The sequence below is a fragment of the Microcaecilia unicolor genome, chromosome 9 (genome assembly GCF_901765095.1).
Source record: "Microcaecilia unicolor chromosome 9, aMicUni1.1, whole genome shotgun sequence".
Lineage (NCBI taxonomy): Eukaryota > Metazoa > Chordata > Amphibia > Gymnophiona > Siphonopidae > Microcaecilia > Microcaecilia unicolor.
In genome coordinates this window covers 40,451,505-40,470,858 of record NC_044039.1, presented here as the reverse complement: position 1 = coordinate 40,470,858, position 19,354 = coordinate 40,451,505, and the positions used below count along the sequence as shown (strand labels likewise).

The 19,354-nt window shown below is 44.9% G+C and overlaps 1 protein-coding gene across 1 annotated transcript in view; it reads left to right on the top strand.

Moving 5' to 3' along the window:
- The window catches only part of CACNA1C (calcium voltage-gated channel subunit alpha1 C), a 1,308,019-nt gene that overhangs the window by 1,225,899 nt on the left and 62,766 nt on the right, over positions 1-19,354 (top strand). Inside the window, 3 exon segments of the mRNA XM_030214166.1 lie at positions 2,888-3,015; positions 9,047-9,143; positions 11,016-11,118. Of these exon segments, the coding sequence (XP_030070026.1) occupies positions 2,888-3,015; positions 9,047-9,143; positions 11,016-11,118 (328 nt within the window).

Here is a 19,354-nt window from a genome sequence, read left to right as displayed (position 1 = left end):
GCTATCCGCCGATATTTAGTGCATTGCCAGCTACTTTTGACAGCCAGATTAGGCCACCAAAGTAGTTGGTATATCTTTGGCCAGTTTAAACTTAACTGGTCAGCGCCGAATATTGGCTTGGCCGGTTAACTGTAAACCAGCCAAAAACGGATATTCAATGCCGATCACCGGAAACAGCCTGGCATTAAAGATCCGGGCTCAGCACCGACCACAGGAGGCAGCCCGGCTACCTCCCGCAGTCTGAATATCAGGCCCTCGGGGGAGGCGGTGGTTGCGGGGCCCCGGGGGCGGCCTTGCCCCGGGCCCAGCTCAGTCTCTCGGCGGCCCTGGCCCTGACCCTAACCACCAAATCACTTATGTGGGTTCCAGCTGAATATTGACCAGGACCTCTATAAAATATTCTTGCCTGGACCCCAATCTCCACGTCTCAGCCACTCCACAAATATACAGGAAGGTAAGCCTTGGCTTCCTCTCCTGTTGGACATTGCCCCAGGCCTATCTTGCAGAATCCCTGGTGGTCCAGAGGTAAATGGACATGAGCAATGCCCATTCCCTCCTGCCCATGTCTGACCACCAAGGATTCTGCAAGGCCGACATGGGTGCCTAGGCCTACCTTCCTGTTTCTTCTGGGGGCGGGTGGGAGGGGTGTCCAACTAGGGGATTGTTGTCATTGGGGGGGGCAGAGAGTTGAGACACGGGGTAACCGGAGCCCCTATCCAGAAGGTACCGGGGCACCTGCCAATATTCAGACTGGTGCCCAGTTACTTTCACCAAATGAAGTTTCTCTGTCCTGAGGTTATGCGAATTCCTAGCTAGTTAGAGGGCTAAATATGGCCCCTAACTTGCTAGGTGGCTGCTCCGCCCAAACTCTGCCCCTGGTCCACCCCTAACCTCGCCGGTTAGGAGTTGGTGATTAAGAGGCAATATTCAATGGCACTGTCTGGTTAATTATTGCCGCTTAGCCCGGCGATTTAAATGGCTAGGAGCCTCTCCTGGCCATTTAAATCATTTTGAATATTGGGCCCCCTATGGTCTATATAATCTCCCTAGCCACACCACTTACCAAGTTCTGCAATCCCTTCCTCTCTCTAGACGATCTTCCATGCTTGTCATACTCTCTCTTGAATTCAGATGCTGCAAAGCCTAAATACACTGGATTACAATAATCCAAAACACACAGTTCAAGGGAGTATAAAATGGAACAAAAGTCAGTTGGAGCTGATATGTGCCAAAACTGTCTCAGCAGGTATAATTTAAAAAAAAAGTGGACCCTACTACTCTTTGAATTTGCTTTTTTAATAGTACACGTTCATAAAGCTGCAAACCTAGATTACAAAATTATCAGCAACTGCCACTGCAGAAAAGCGTAGAGAATACCAACCATTAGCTAATTTCCCCCTACACATGCTCCAACATAGCCAAATGGTCAATCTGGTTATTGATCAAAAACAACAATGAAATATCATCTACATAGATTATAAAGCTCAGCTCTAACAATCGTAATGAGGTGGCCAGCGATTGCACATAATTGTTAAATAGCACAAATGACAGTGCAGACCCATGCTAGCAAATTTGGAAGTTTATTTTAGAAATAATGGCTTATTACAATTGCCCAAAATACACCTTTATTAATTAATGCTTTATTCTGTAGGACCAGTAAATGATACCTGGTCATATCCTAAAATCAAAATGATGTTTCTATTAAAATATTATATTCTTCACTTAGAGGCTGACCAAATTTCAGTTTCAGATTTGAAACGAAACCGACCTGAAATCCATGTTCTCCCCTTTCCATGCCACCCACCACTCCGCCCCTCCCATAGGCCCTCCCCAGGCCTACCTTACAAAGGCCCTGGTGGTCTAGTGTTATCTTTGGGGCAGGAGAATCCTGAGTTATTTCTGCCCCTGTTGGCTGCACTGTAACAATGGCAGCTGGACCTTCCCATGGCAGCCTCATGAGACTTCCACAGAAGGTCACAGCCACCATTTTGGAATTGGGAATGGCCTGAGCAACTGTTAAACGAACAAACAGTGGATCCAATAAAAGTCCTCTCACAATGAGTGTCAGAGAAGAATAGCGGCGCTTCGCACACGATTTCTCTGTTAGCAGTCTATGTGCTGTTATTCATCTGACTAACAAGGTATTTTTGCATCAAATACTACTAGACCCCTGACGCAGGCCTTAATGGCCGAAACACGTCACATGTCGGGTCGTTTTTGCAGATTTGAATAAAGACCTTATTCAGGAAGACACTCGTTGTGAGAGGACTTTTATTGGATCCACTGTTTGTTTGTTCGTTTGTCTTTGGTTCTCCTGTGGAGAGATCACCTTCTGTGGGTGTTTGCTGAGCAACTGTTACTCAGACCATTCCTAATTTCAAAATGGTGACTGTGACCTCCACAGCAGTCTCACGAGGCTGCCTCAGGAAGTTGCAGCTGCCATTGCTACAGAACAGCCAACAGGGGCAAAAATAACTCGGGATTCTCCTGCCCCAAAGATACCACTAGACCACCAGAGTCTTTGCAAGATAGGCCTGAGGAGGGCCTATGGGGGGGGGGGGGTGGAGTGGGCGGAGTGGTGGGTGGCACGGAGAGGGGAGAATATGTTTTCTTTCAAGGGGCAAGGGGAGGCTGGTTTGCAATGGTGTTGGTAGGGGGCAGGGCCAGTTTTGATTATGGTTACAGCTGAAACTGAGCCACGGATTTCGACTGTAAATTCGGTTTTGGTCGGCCTCTACAGTTGTTCAGAGTCTTACTTCTTGTGTGCTTTCCCCGTGGAGTACTGAGGCTCTGGCAGGGTGAGGAATGTGATGAAGGGGAAAGTGATCCGTAATACTTTACAATACGAAATCATATTTTATGCTAGGTTTTTTATTCTTGATTTCAGATCATCAACCTCTTTGTTGCCGTCATCATGGATAATTTTGACTATCTGACAAGGGATTGGTCTATTTTGGGTCCACATCACCTGGATGAGTTTAAACGGATCTGGGCAGAATATGATCCAGAAGCCAAGTAAGTGACAGCACTATAACTTTTGTAGATACGTCTCTCAAATATTTAGCCAGAAACTAAGGAAGTGACTCTAAGCAAAGGTGGAATGACTCTTACTTGAATCAACCTGTCAGAGCAATGCGCATTTCACTGGGCAAGTCACTCCATTGCCCCAGGTACAAAATAAGTACCTGTATACAATATGTAAGCCACATGGAGCCTGCCATGAGTGGGAAAGCGCGGGGTACAAATGTAACCAAAATAAAATAAATAAAAATGTCATTTATTAAGAAAAACCAGAAGAGAGGAAAGAACTGAGAAAAGGGGAACTAGGAAACAGCAAGCTCCACAGTAAAATTTAAGGGGAATTATAAGCCTGGCACAAAAGCCAAACTTTTAAGGCTGCTTTAAATTTTTTCAGGGACAGTTCGGCCCAAGTATTATGAGGCAGTGAGTTCCAGTAAAAAGGATCTGCAAAGTAAAAAGCATGGTGTCTCGTAGTCTCAAGTATTGTTGGCTTGGGGCAGACCAAGCGATAATTAATTGACCGGAGAAGACAAACTGGGGAATATGGGATAGTAAGATTGGCCAGGTAATCCAGTGTTCCTGTCCTAAAAGCCTTGAAAGTAAGCGTCAGAAGTTTACAGATTATTCTTTGTTCAATAGTCAGTCAGTGATATTCTTGCAGGAGGGGAGCAACATGATCTGAACGTTCAGCTTGACACAGAAGTCTAATTGATGTATTTTGCAAAGCTTGTATCGCCATAGGTTGTAGCAAGAAGATCCTAAATAGATAATATTAAAGTAGTCGATCCTGGTGATCAGCAATGAAAGAACAAATGTGTGGAAGGTGTCGCGGGTGAAATATCTCCTAATTAATCGTAGGTGCCTGAGGATGATAAAAACAGACTTACAATGATAGGAAATCTGCAGAGAAAAAGTTAGTTGAGAGTCAAGAATGACACCTAAATAGCGGAAGGACTCGACCGGTCAGATGGATATGCCAAAAAGATTTGAAGGGAGACTCAGGGACTGAAGGCCTCCGGTAAACCAACATGCAACGGTCTTGTCCTTATTCAGGATCAATCTATGGTCCAATAATCACTGTTGAACAGAAGACAGGCAATCCTGTAAAGGCTTAATATTTAGAGTAGAAGGATCTGTAGAAAAAAAAGTAACAAAATATCATCAACGTAGAAGTGAAAGGAAATTCCATGAGAACGAATCAGAGAAGCTAGTGAACTAAGGAACAGGTTAAAAAGGAAAGGAGGCAGAACTGAGCCTTGCGGAATGCCGCAGTTTAAAGGGCAAAGTGTAGCAGAAGAACAAGAAGTAATAACTTGGTAAGAATGACCTGAAAGAAAGGAGGTACACCAAGCGAGAACAGACCCAGACAGACCTAAAGAAGTAAGGTGACGGTGAGAAAGCAGAAGAGAATGATTCACTAGGTGAAAAGCCAATGATAGATCCCGCGGGAGAGCATTCCAAAGTATCCACCACTGTCTCCGTGAAAAAATACTTCCTGATATTTTTCTAGAGTCTGCCCCCCTTCAACCTCATTTCATGTCCTCTAGTTCTACCGCCTTCCCGTCTCCGGAATAGGTGTGTTTGCGGATTAATACCTTTCAAATATTTGAACATCTGTATCATATCACCCCTGTTTCTCCTTTCCTCCAGGGTATACATGTTCAGGTCAGCAAGTCTCTCCTCATACGTTTTGTAACGCAAATCCCATACCATTTTTGTAGCTTTTCTTTGCACTGCTTCAATTTTTTTACATCCTTAGCAAGATACGGCCTCCAAAACTGAACACAATACTCCAGGTGGGGCCTCACCAACGACTTGTACAGGGGCATCAACACCTCCTTTTTTCTGCTGGTCACACCTCTCTCTATACAGCCTAGCAACCTTCTGGCTACAACCACCGCCTAGTCACACTGTTTCGTTGCCTTCAGATCTTCAGATACTATCACCCCAAGATCCCTCTCCCCGTCTGTACAGATCAGACTCTCACCGCCTAACACATACGTCTCCCGTGGATTTCTACTCCCTAAGTGCATCACTTTGCTTTTCTTCGCATTGAATTTTAATTGCCAAACATTAGACCCTTCTTCTAGCTTCTGCAGATCTTTTTTCACTCCCTCCGGGGTGTGCACTCTATTACAAATCTTGGTGTCATCCGCAAAAAGGCAAACTTTACTTTCTAACCCTACAGCAATGTCACTCACAAATATATTGAACAGAATCGGCCCCAGTACCGATCCTAGAGGCACCCCACTACTCACCTTTCTCTCATCCGAGTGAATTCCATTTACCACCCTCTGGTGTCTGTCCGTCAACCAGTTCCTAATCCAGTTCACCACTTCGGGTCCTATCTTCAGTCGGTCAAGTTTATTCAAGAGCCGCCTGTGGGGAACTGTGTCAAAAGCTTTGCTGAAATCTAAGTAGATTACATCTATAGCATGTTCCTGATTCAATTCTCCGGTCACCCAGTCAAAGAATTCAATGAGATTCGTTTGGCACGATTTACCTTTGGTAAAACCATGTCTTGGATCTTGCAACTTATTGGCTTCCAAGAAATTCACTATCCTTTCCTTCAGCATCACTTCCATTACTTTTCCAATAACCGAAGTGAGGCTTACCAGCCTGTAGTTTCCAGCTTCTTCCCTATCACCACTTTTGTGAACAGGGACCACATCCGCTGTTCTCCAATCCCACAGAATCTCTCCCGTCTCCAAGGATTTATTAAACAAATCTTTAAGAGGACCTGCCAGAACCTCTCTGAGCTCCCGCAATATCCTGGGGTGGATCCTGGGGTGGATCCCATCCGGTCCCATGGCTTTGTCCACCTGGCAATGAGGCAACATAACACCATAATTGATAATACTGAAAAAGAGCTGCGCCACCCAAGTCAGACTCCACCTGCAAGTTGCCAAATGATTTAATCTGACAGAATCCTGCACCACATACAGCCAGGAATGAGCACCCCCCCCCCCCCCCCAGTTCAACGAGCAAAAGACACACCCAACAAGCCTGCGGGGAAAACAGCATTTCCACAAATAGGCAACAGCAGGGTTTTCTGAGCATCCCCACCAAAATGCTTGCCCACTTTATGCCACACAACCCACAGCAGGACATAAAAAATAGAACTAGGTCCGATGTCACCCATGCAACAAATAGCTAAGATGCCAAGGCTCCCCCAAATGCACTTCTGCAACCTGCACCAAAAAATAAGAGGTACACCAGAACCAGTCATTCACATGTCATATGCCACAGGCAAAAGAAAACGATCATAGATTCAAAAGTTCTAGCCCCCTTTTAGATTTTGGTTTGTAAAGTACTGACATAGGAAACCTCACACACTTACCCTGCAACAAACATCTACTCAGTCACAAACAGAAGGCAAATTGCTCCACAGAAAGGAAGATGCCAAGCATGGAAAAGCAGAGCAATGAACAAATATCTACTCAACATCCTATCGAGCAACTTCCCATGATAATAAGAGATGGTGACGGTGACACCTCAAGAATGTAAAGCCATTAAGTCAAAATCATCATATTATAAAGGACGATACTACCCAAGAGCGAGACAGGAAAATGCTGCCAGAATTGTAACCAATGAGACATCACTGCCAATAAAGGAGAGAATTTCACTATAAAGAAAATGTTTTTCTCAATGTGGAAACTCAAACGCGTGAAACCATTCTTCCCGAGGGAAATATTTCGTAACCTGATACAGTCAATGGTACCAAGCCATGCAGATTACTGTAATGGAATCTATGTGGGATGCAAGGATCAAATCATAAAGAAACTTCGGACAGCCCAAAACACAGCAGCCAGGCTTATATTTGGAAAACCGCATTTTGACAGCACCAAACCACTCCGAGAAAAATTGCATTGGCTACCAATCAAAGAACGTATCACTTTCAAAATCTGCACAACTGTTCATAAAATTATTTACGGTGAGGCACCGGGATGCATGACAGACCTCATCGACCTGCCAATCAGAAACACCAGGAAATCTGCACAATCATACCTAAACCTCCACTACTAAGCAACAAAGGACTCAAATACAAATCCACCTATGCATCTTGCTTTTCATACCTAAGTGCACAACTATGGAACGCATTGCCAAAAGCAGTAAAAACTACGCGCGACCTAAATTTTCGGACCTGTTCAGAAGAGCATACCCCACCAACCCAACATAAAAATACCTGGACACTTGCAACACAATGTAACCAAAGACCGTAACAGACATTACCTGACTCTTCTTCCCCCTTTCCGTCCCTAAGTTCCCCCCAATTGTACCTACCATACATGTACCTCATTCTACCACAATATCACTTTGTATTCATTCATACCATGTATTTGTTCAGACCGGAATCGGCTAACGCTGTTAACGGTAATATGTAAGCCACATTGAGCCTGCAAAAAGGTGGGAAAATGTGTGATACAAATGTAACAAATAGTAATAATAATACAGAGTCGACAAGTCACGAAGTATCAAAATGCCTAAATATTTAAGAGTGACTTTAGCCCATTGGAGAGAAAAAGGCCCCACCAAGCAACCATGGACTACAGTCTGCAGGGGAAGCACCAAGGATTTATGAAGGTTCAGAGTTAACCCAGGAAAGAAACTAAATTCATCTACCACACTCAACAATCAAGTGAGAGAGGTCTGTGGGTTAGCAAAGGTGAACAACATATCATCCACATAAACTAATATCTTTAAGGGAGCAATCCCAAAACATAAACCCTGAATTCCAGTGTCCAGTTAGGTCATACGCAAAAGGGGCTACAAATAATGGAAACAGAAGAAGGTACAATGGGTGTCCCCACTCAGTAGGAAACGTAGCAGGCCAGACACCATTCACTAATAGCGCTGCCATTGGGGAAGCAAATAACAAACGAACAGCACGATAAAACCAACCAGTAATCCCCACTTACTGTAAAGTTTGAAACAAATATGTCCAGTTGACTTTATCAAAAGCTTATTCCACACCTAATCCCACCAACATGCCCGGGACCCTCTTCACCTGAGTGCAGAACATCGCCAAAAGTACCTTCCAAATGTTAACCACCAAGTGCCTACCAGTAATAAACCCAATCTGATGTTCCCCCACTGACAAATGAGAACCTAGAATACGCGCCAAAATCTTAATACCTACATTAAGGAGAGAAATGGGCCTGTAAGGACCACAGTGCATGCCCAGCTTGTCAGGTTTGGAGATCAAAGATATAAGGGTCTCATTAGCATATGGGTAAGTCCTTTTAAATATTGCCCCCCTAATAGTTTACTTTCCCCCAATGACTTGTTTCATCAAATTGGCAATAACCATGAAATGAATATAGTAGAAGATGAATCTCAGGCTATGGCCTTCCTGGAGGTGATATAATGCAGAATTCCATTAGCTCTGTTGATCCTGGAGATTTGAGACCTTGCAAAAGGACCAGCAGAAAAGATGTTTATTTCTTTATTAATAAACCGTATATACCATTTTCCTGGTAACCAACCTTCCAAAGGATATGTAAAAGTTAAAATTATACCAGTGGTTCCCAAACCTGTTCTTGGAGGCACCCCAGCCAGTCAGGTTTTTGGGATATCCACAATGAATATTCATGAGAGATATATGTATGCAGTGGAAGTAGTGCATGCAAATCTCTCTCATGAATATTCATTGTGCATATCCCAAAAACCTGACTGGCTGGGGTGCCTCCAGGACCAGGTTTGGGAACCACTGAATTATACAATAATGACTAGGGAAAACATGCCTGCAGGAATTTGCACCTGTTCTCCCCTGCAAAAATTGTTTCCCTGAAAAAAACTGCGATTGGGTTTCAAACTGCAAAACCTACATGTATCATTGCCTCTCTTAACCTATCCTTGCCTTTGAGCCCACTTACATTTCTGACATTTAAAAGTGCATACACTGTTGATCCTCACGCACTACATTTATATAGGGTGGGCAGTTTTCAAATGGTCTGTTTACTCAGGGACAGTTTTTGAAAATGTCCCTTACTGTGTATGCTTTTCTTTTCTTGTTTCCTTACAGAGGCCGAATTAAACATTTAGATGTGGTCACTCTACTCCGACGAATCCAGCCACCTTTAGGGTTTGGGAAGCTCTGTCCTCATCGAGTGGCATGCAAAGTAAGAAACAAACCCATTACTTGCAGGGAGTGAGAAACAGAAATGAATTGACAAGACATTTATATCCTGCTTTTTCTCCATTTGAACTGAAGGTCAGTTACAGACAAAGGGGCATATTTACTAAAGAGCTTTAGGTTAGTGCACTTAACACACATTAAGAGCCAAAAGAAATGTGCATTAAGTGCAAAGGCCCTGCAATAAGTATGGGGGGCGTGCCCAGCATTCCCCCTGCAGTTTGCGCAGAGACATGTTTCCTAACTCGCTTTACTTTCAGGTGTTATGAGCACAGGTGCACCTAACACCACCTGTTGAGGTGGTGTTAGGTGAACCCACATAAGTTGCACATTTGACAGTGCATACTACCTACTATGTACTGACTGCAATGTACAGTCCCTATCTAATCTCCACCCATTCCCTGTCTGCCCTATCCCATTTCGCTTTTAAGCAATTATGGCTAGATTCTATATATAGCGCCTGAAAATTCCACATAGAAAAAAATACACCTAGGCATATTCTATAAAGTATGCCTAAATTTTATAGAATAGGCTTAAATTTCCATGCAGTAAATAGAATAACGCCAAGCACCTCTCCACGCGACCAAATGTAATTGCGGCCATTTATGCCATGTACTTGGCATAAATCCTGATGCCTAAATTAGGCGCAGATCGGGTATATTCTACATGCATAGATTTTAGAAACACCCACACCCTGCCCATGGCCATGCCCCCTTTTCAACTATGCAACTTAGAATTTAAGCACACTGCATTATAGAATACGCTTAGTGAGTTGTGTGTGTAAATCTTAATTCCAGAAAGAGCAAAATAAAATAAATCTATTAAGAAGCAATTATTATATCTACAATTCCAAAATCATACAAACATTTTTGCGTAAGAAGGAGATTTAAAAGGAAAAAATATATACACAAAAAAATAAGTAAATGCTCCCCCCAAAAAAATTTGTTGTTACCTGTATTACAAGTCAGCTAGTTATTCCCACATCTCCAACATTAGTGCATGACCTTTAATTTTAAAAAATGGGAAATCAGCTATTTTACTGCTGTAGCCTTAGCACACAGGACAAGGGCATGCCAAGGCTACTTTTTCCCCGCACCTTTATAAAAGGACCCCAAAGTTAAGAACATAAATCCTTTGTATATTGGGCTCTTCAGATGCAGACAGGATAAATGGCACAAGATTATTTGTCTTTGTACCTAAATCCAAGAAAAATGGTATAAAATTGTGGGAGTATAAAAGAGGAACACTTCATGATTTGAAAAAATGCTACTAGACACCATCCCAACAAAGCAATAAATGCATCCAGTTAGTACAGATTCAAAACAGAATTAAACAAGTAATGTGTTTTCAAGGAGACTGTTCAGCAACAGGACATGACAGCTTGCAACATTTAACAGTAGGTAGGATGTGTGTATATTTCTACTGTATGGATGAGATTTAGATATTTAAACAGCAAGGATGGGTTGCTTATACTCTTTGTCTGCCATGGGAGTGGATGTTCATATCAGTGATGCAGGGGCAGGATATGCATATATCCCTGTAGCAGGAATGGAAAGTCTCATTTTCTGGAGGTAGGACTAAATGCCAGGAGAGTAGATATTCTAAACATCTGTACAGTAGGAGAGAGGATGTAATGTAACAGCTGGGGGAGGCTGTGTGCATCTCTGCAGCATGGCTAGAATGTTTGCAGCTTTTAGCAGGAATGCTGGGATGTGTGTGTCTTTGTGAGAAGGGTTAGGTTTTTACACCTGTGTGGTATTTGTCGGATGTATGTACATTGGTAGTATGCCCTGGATGTGTGCACCTGTATGGTATGAGGCAGATGTATAATTCTTTTTTCTTTTCCCTATCCTTCAAGCGCCTGGTGTCCATGAATATGCCACTGAATAGTGACGGGACTGTCATGTTTAACGCTACGCTCTTCGCACTGGTTAGAACAGCTCTACGGATTAAAACTGAAGGTAGGGATAGACATCATTCTAAGAATTAGCAATATACCAAGATGCGATCTTTCATGAGTACTTCCATGCAGGATGTGTGACTTCAGGCCATCACTGTGTGTTTTGTGCCTGCAAATTAGACTGAGGTATCTTAAGTTGACAATATTCATAAAATGTAATTATTTCATAAAATATTCATACCGAGCATTGTTCTGGAATGCCTTACTGTTCTTATTAAATGGATTTCTGAAACAGCTGTGAAAGAAAATCAGATTTGCATTTGCTGCACATTTTGATATGAACAAAAGGTTTAATAATATTTTGTAGAAGCAGCATTCACAATCCCTTAGGGAAAGAATTCTCAGTCATTGCAAAGGAGGTGACATCTACTGGCCAGATTCATGGTGCACACAAACCAGGTTCCAAAGAAGAGAGCTTATAGCAATGGGGATAGCGGGAATCCCCTCCAGATCTGTGAGGATCCCATGAGGATGGACCCAGGTCCTGTGGGGTTTCCGCGGAAGTGTACAGCGAGCAGAGCTTTGCCTTCCCTCCCCCGGGCCGCAGGGTGCCCTCTCCACACATACCTCAAGGCACCCTTGTGGTCTAGCAGCTTCTTTGGGGCAGGAAAGATCCCCACTCTTTCCTGCCCACTGACGCTGATCCTCTCGCTGTTGCTGCTTCTTTAAAATGGCTGAAGTCTTGGCAGCCATTTTAAAGAAACAGCGGCAGCAAGCAGGAAAGAAGCTACTAGACCACCAGTGTGCTTTGAGATATGTGCGGGGAGAGCACCCATTGCTGGAGGAGAGGTGGATGGATGGAGCCAGTCGTCCGTGCGTGCATGAGTGGGAGGGAGAGGGCAGTAAAAAGGGTGGAGTGAGTGTGAGTGCAGGGAGGAGGAAAAAAAGATTGGTAAGGGGGACGTACATGGAGGGGTGGGGCAGGGATAAGTGGAGATAGAGCATATGGGATAGAAGGGAATAGAGAGGAGAGGAGAGAGGGACATGCTGCTCATGGCTAGTAGGGAAAGGAAAGGAAACAGTGACATGCTGCTCATGAATGGGAGAGAAAGAAAAGGAAAGGGGGACATGCTTCTCATGGATGCTTTTTTGGAAATGTGTATCTTATTTAATTTTGTATTTAGCAGAGTACGGAAGAAAATGATTTCTGTTACTTTTATCAGTATTTTTACTGCTTATAGAATCTTTCTTGGAGGGGGTCAAGATGACTGCAGTGCAATGCGGCACACTGTGTTGAGGCGTGCTTTGGTGCTGAGACTTAGATGCCATTACTTATGCCAGGTTAATGGCTGGCAAAAGTTGCCGCATTTAAATACACCATGCAGTGTGAACAACTAATGGTATTCTATAAGTTGTACATGTCTCATAGCGACAATGTCTACGACATGCCCATAGGTGTGGTCCACTTTTGGTTACATGCTATGCAAGTTGCACGCCAATTTTGTGGAACAGTGCCAAGCACTTTTGTGCCTATCAGCCAATTAATGGCGCCAATCCCACCCATAAGTGCCACTATTCTATAAACTTTGGCACGCAACTGAGAAAAACCTGCTAAAAGTCAAGCAACAGGAGATCTGTGGCAAGACTAAAAGACTGCAGTCCACAGACAATCTCCAGCCAACTTGCAAGAGCTTCAGCTATTCTGTCATTTAAAAAATGGGTAACAACTGCACCATCCCGCTGTGCATATTTGGCAAATGCTTATCTTATATGGCTGAAGTCTGTTATTGCTGCAAAAGGGACTTTTACCAAGTATTTAGTCCAGTAGTGTGCAGACATACAGTGGGGGAAATAAGTATTTGATCCCTTGCTGATTTTGTAAGTTTGCCCACTGACAAAGACATGAGCAGCCCATAATTGAAGGGTAGGTTATTGGTAACAGTGAGAGATAGCACATCACAAATTAAATCCGGAAAATCACATTGTGGAAAGTATATGAATTTATTTGCATTCTGCAGAGGGAAATAAGTATTTGATCCCCCACCAACCAGTAAGAGATCTGGCCCCTACAGACCAGGTAGATGCTCCAAATCAACTCGTTACCTGCATGACAGACAGCTGTCGGCAATGGTCACCTGTATGAAAGTCACCTGTCCACAGACTCAGTGAATCAGTCAGACTCTAACCTCTACAAAATGGCCAAGAGCAAGGAGCTGTCTAAGGATGTCAGGGACAAGATCATACACCTGCACAAGGCTGGAATGGGCTACAAAACCATCAGTAAGACGCTGGGCGAGAAGGAGACAACTGTTGGTGCCATAGTAAGAAAATGGAAGAAGTACAAAATGACTGTCAATCGACAAAGATCTGGGGCTCCACGCAAAATCTCACCTCGTGGGGTATCCTTGATCATGAGGAAGGTTAGAAATCAGCCTACAACTACAAGGGGGGAACTTGTCAATGATCTCAAGGCAGCTGGGACCACTGTCACCACGAAAACCATTGGTAACACATTACGACATAACGGATTGCAATCCTGCAGTGCCCGCAAGGTCCCCCTGCTCCGGAAGGCACATGTGACGGCCCGTCTGAAGTTTGCCAGTGAACACCTGGATGATGCCGAGAGTGATTGGGAGAAGGTGCTGTGGTCAGATGAGACAAAAATTGAGCTCTTTGGCATGAACTCAACTCGCCGTGTTTGGAGGAAGAGAAATGCTGCCTATGACCCAAAGAACACCGTCCCCACTGTCAAGCATGGAGGTGGAAATGTTATGTTTTGGGGGTGTTTCTCTGCTAAGGGCACAGGACTACTTCACCGCATCAATGGGAGAATGGATGGGGCCATGTACCGTACAATTCTGAGTGACAACCTCCTTCCCTCCGCCAGGGCCTTAAAAATGGGTCGTGGCTGGGTCTTCCAGCACGACAATGACCCAAAACATACAGCCAAGGCAACAAAGGAGTGGCTCAGGAAGAAGCACATTAGGGTCATGGAGTGGCCTAGCCAGTCACCAGACCTTAATCCCATTGAAAACTTATGGAGGGAGCTGAAGCTGCGAGTTGCCAAGCGACAGCCCAGAACTCTTAATGATTTAGAGATGATCTGCAAAGAGGAGTGGACCAAAATTCCTCCTGACATGTGTGCAAACCTCATCATCAACTACAGAAGACGTCTGACCGCTGTGCTTGCCAACAAGGGTTTTGCCACCAAGTATTAGGTCTTGTTTGCCAGAGGGATTAAATACTTATTTCCCTCTGCAGAATGCAAATAAATTCATATACTTTCCACAATGTGATTTTCCGGATTTAATTTGTGATGTGCTATCTCTCACTGTTACCAATAACCTACCCTTCAATTATGGGCTGCTCATGTCTTTGTCAGTGGGCAAACTTACAAAATCAGCAAGGGATCAAATACTTATTTCCCCCACTGTATGTAATCAAGATTTTTTAGTTTCTTTTTCCTTATTACCTTTTAAATATTTCTACTGAAAATTTACAGTATGTTGTGTAATTCAATAAGAGAAACTCCTACATTGAATAGAAGAATGTGAAACGTTAGAAGGGTCTGATGACTTTTAAGAGGCAATGGACATATATTTAAGAAAGAAGGAAGGAAGAAAGAACACATTTGTTCTAACCCTTGTTCCAGCTCACAGCTTGCATTGACTGAAGGTGTTTCCAGCTCTAGTCTCGTCCTTGTCACAAACAAATGGAGCCAAATGAATGAACTGACATCAAATACATAAAAGTTCAACAAAATGAGATGCCAAAATGAGAATGTAACAGTAAATTACATGCAATGAAGACTCTGGTTTTGCAAAAGCACCTAGTTTCACTCCACCAGAGAAGCAATGATGCGCTTATACATCTGTTTGATACATTGTCACTTGGTATCAGGGTTGTGAATTTTTTTTTCTGGTTTTTAAGCAAGCAATTTGTTTTTAACTGATATTTTCTTTTGACATCCTGGGAAATACAACGCAAGAATGTCACTGCCTTACAAGTCCTTCAATCAGTACAACAGGAAAAATAAAATTTCACTACTGAAGGCTTAGTCATGACTCTGTGAAAAAGATGGGGGATCAGGGGGCTTTACTACTACTACTACTATTTAGCATTTCTATAGCGCTACAAGGCATACGCAGCGCTGCACAAACATAGAAGAAAGACAGTCCCTGCTCAAAGAGCTTACAATCTAATAGCTGCCAGCCAATATTCAGCTGGCACCCACATGTCTTATATTGGCCCCAGCTCAATATCGGCCAGGACCCGCATAAGTCCCAGTAGCCAGCATCAAGCAAATTAGCCCCCGATATTCAGTGCCAGTGCCCGGACATGGCCTGGCACTGAATATCTGAAGCTAATCTAGCCGGTGACTGTCAGCATTTTAAAAAACCCTGACCATTGCTGGCTAAATATTGGCCAGATACAGTCCTTATTCACACATATCGAGCAGACTTGTCTTTGTAAAACATTAGCGTAAGTGGCAAGCATGGATATGAACAGGAGCCCTAGAACTGCTGAAAATGGTTGTGCCAATATTTTCTCAGTGCGCGCGTAAATTATAGTATTTTATAGTCTCTACACACAGCCCATGCTTTGCCCAAATTCTGCCCCCATGTACGCCCACCAGAAAAGTACACCCAAGAAAATTACACTGGGACGGGGACCCACAGTAACCAGGGGGATGGGGACAGGGACAGAGCTTGCAGGGATGGGGCAGGGACAGATCCCATGGGGATGGGGTGGGGATGGGGACAGAGCCACAGGGATGAGGACAAACTTTGTCCCTGTGTCATTTTCTGCTTTGTAGCCTGTTAATGAACTGGACTGTTATTTATGTTTGAGTGATACAGACAACGATAATTTGATTTTTTGGGAAAAACAAGCAGAACCCGCAGGGACGGGGTGGGGATGGAGACAGAACCCACGGAGACGGGGCGGGCATGGGGACAAACTTTGTTCTCATGTCATTCTCTAGTACACACTATCATTTCAAAGCACTTATTTCCCACCAGTCATTATTTGATTAGAGATATTTACATGCATATGTGGCAATATTGGTGTGGAAATGACTAAAACACTACCAAAGTGGGCACGTACTTTGGGGTTCATTTTCGAAAGAGAAAAACATCTAAAAAGTGGCATAAAGCAGAATTTAGATGTTTTAAATTGGTATTTTCAGAACCTATTTTTCAGATGATTTTCTATGCTGTTTGTCTGCAGTGCGTGTAGATCTCAAAGGGGCATGTCGGGGGGGGGGGGGGGGTTAAGAGCGGGATTTGAGCATTCCTAAGACTTGGATGTTTTTCAGCCATAATGGAACAAAGCAAAACCTTCCAAGACTAAAAGTAAGATGTTTGGAGCTAGACCTGTTTTTATAACGAATAAGGCACAAAAAGGTGGCCTAAATGACCAAATGACCACTGGAGGGAATCAGGGATGACCTCCCCTTACTCCCCCAGTGGTTACTGACCCCCTCCCACCCTCAAAAATGTGATTTAAAACATTACTTATCAGCCTCTATGCCAGCCTCAGATGTTATACTCAGGTCCATTACAGCAGCATGCAAGTCCCTGAAGTAGTGTAGTGGTGGGTGCAGTGCACTGCAGCATTGGCGTTCCGACCCTAGCTGACACCCGGGGCGGATCGCCGATGCGCCCCACCCCCGGGTGCAGCGCGACCCCCCCCCCCCCCGGCGAAATGACACCAACCCCGGGTGCACACCGCTGGGGGGGTGCCGCGGCGCACACCTGTTGCCCTGTCTCCGAGTTCGCAATTCGCATATGTTCACTGCTCCCTCTGAGTCTGCCCAGGAAGTAACCTGTTCCGGGGCAGACTCAGAAGGAGCAGTGAACACATGCGAATTGCGAACTCGGAGACAGGGCAACAGGCGCATGCCATGGCACCTCCCCCCCCAGCGGCGTGCACCTGGGGCGGACCACCCCCACCACCCCCCTTGGTATGCCACTGCACTGCAGACAGGTGGACCCAGGCCCATACCTCCTCCTACCTGTTACAATTGTGGAAACTGTGAGCCCTCCAAAACTCATCAGAAACCCATTGTACCCATATATAGGTGCCCCCTTCATAGATCAGGGGCATAGGCATGGGTGGGCCTGGGTGGGCCCAGGCCCACCCACTTAAGCTCAAGGCCCACCCATGATCTCTTCCCTCCACTCCCACCCCGTCCCACAGATCCGGCACTTCTCTTTTCTTCCTCCCTATTTCTCTACCGCGGTGCTTCCAACTTACAAGATTGGCGATACCCAGCTGCGATTCACAAACACACAGGCTGGCTCCGGCATTCGCTCTGCCGCGTCACGCCCTCACTGACGCAACTTCCTATTTAGGACGGAACGACATGTTAGCAAAGCCAGGGAACGCCGGAGCTACAGTGCGAGCCTGCGTGTGTGAATTGCTGCCGGCCCGGATAGTTCCAATGCTGTAAGTTGCAGAAGCAGGGAGAAAAAAAGTACAGAGGTGCCAGACCAGAGACTGGAGGCAGGGAAGGGAGAAAAGTGCTGGACCGGGAGGGGCACCAAACTAGGGAAGGGACAAAAGTGCTGGACCCGGGGGGGGGGCACAAGAGGGACGGGAGAAAAGTGTTGGATGGACTGAGAGGGGTGCGAGAAATAGAAATGTTGTACATAGGGGTGAAGGAGAGGGAGATGTGCATGGGGAAATAGGGAGAAACGTTGGACATGCCAGTGGAAGGAAGGAAGGGAGAGATGCTGCATTGTGGGGGGAGTGGATGAGAGAAATGTTGGACCTGGGGCACAAAGGAGGGGGGGAGAGGGAAATGGTGGACAGTGGGAGCGAAGCAGAAATGTTGGACATGGTGGAGGAAGGGCATGAATGCTGCATGGGAGGGAGGGAGGGAGGGGAAGAGAGAAGTTGGCTCTGGGGTACAAGGGAGGGGGATAGAGAGATGTAGGACATGGGACTGGATGAGAGGCAGAAAGAGATGCACAGGTGGAGAGGGGGAGAGAAGAAGATGGATCCAGGAGCAGATGAAAATGATAGAGAGATGCCAGACAATGAGATTGAGGGAAGCGAGAAGGAGATATGCTGGACCATGGGGAACAGGACAGGAGGGAAGAGAGAACGGACAGGATATATCAGGCTACAAAGGTGGGGATGGAAGAAAGAGAGAGCAGATGCTGGGCTAGAAAGGTGGAGGGAGGAAGGCGCTGGGAATGGTGGAACCATGTGGGAGAGGCCAGGAAGGGGAGGAGAAGGGTGGCAAGAAAATGGATGAGAGGATAGTGATTACAGAGGGTAGAAATATGGTCATGGAGAATAGATTAAAGATGGAAGGGAATGGAAGCCTGGGGAAGGAATGAGATGGGGAATGAGAGAACTAGTGGGTGAAAGAAGATAGAAATGGGTAGCACAGGTCTCCCCAGAGGAGAATGATCTCATCTTGGAAATGGTACTGATGCACCTTTCTCAGCTATATGAAAGGTAAAAAAACACTGAATATCAGCTGCTTCAAAAAAGGCTATCTAGCAAGCCATAGCCGGATCCGTAAGCAGCCTGAAGGTGGCCCACCAATCAGTTTTGAGGGAGACTGAAATCAGGGGTTTTGGTTTCAGCTAAAATCAAATCTGTTGTCAAAATTTGCCAGTCAGATTCAGCTAAAACCAAAACTGTGAGTCCCTCTGGAAGAAAGTGGGTCTCCTGTGCCCATTGGCAAAAAGTGGATTCTCCCCCCCAAAGGAAGTGGGCCTCCCTAGCAGAGATCTTCCCACCCTCTGACCACAAGTGCCACTCTCTCACCACCCATAGGCTTTCCCTGGGTCTACTTTAGAAGCCCTGATGGTCTAGTGCCCTTATCAAGGCAAGAACGATCCCCAGTCACTCTTGCCTATGCTGACTTTATCTCAAAATGACTGCACCCTCCCACAGCAGTCTTGTGAGGCAACTAGGGCAGACAGCAGTCATACTTGTGGTCAAGGAAGAAGTTTCAGTTTCAGCTGAAAATGTACTGGTTTCAGCACCAAAGCCAAAACCGAAATTGAAATTTGGTAAGCCTCTAGATAAGTCTTGCAAATAACCTAAATGCAAACCTGAGAGCCACCATTGGAACCACCTGGTGTCATGCTAGTACTACTTAACATTTCTAGAGCGCTACTAGGGTTGACAGAGGCAGAAAAGAAAAAAATGAGAGGACAGAACTAAAAAGGAATGATCATTATATCAGAGGTAGGTGTAGTGAGGGAATAGACAGCAGAGAGAAGACAAATGTACAGCAGCCGCTTGAAGGAAAATTAGTAGATGACAGGAAATTG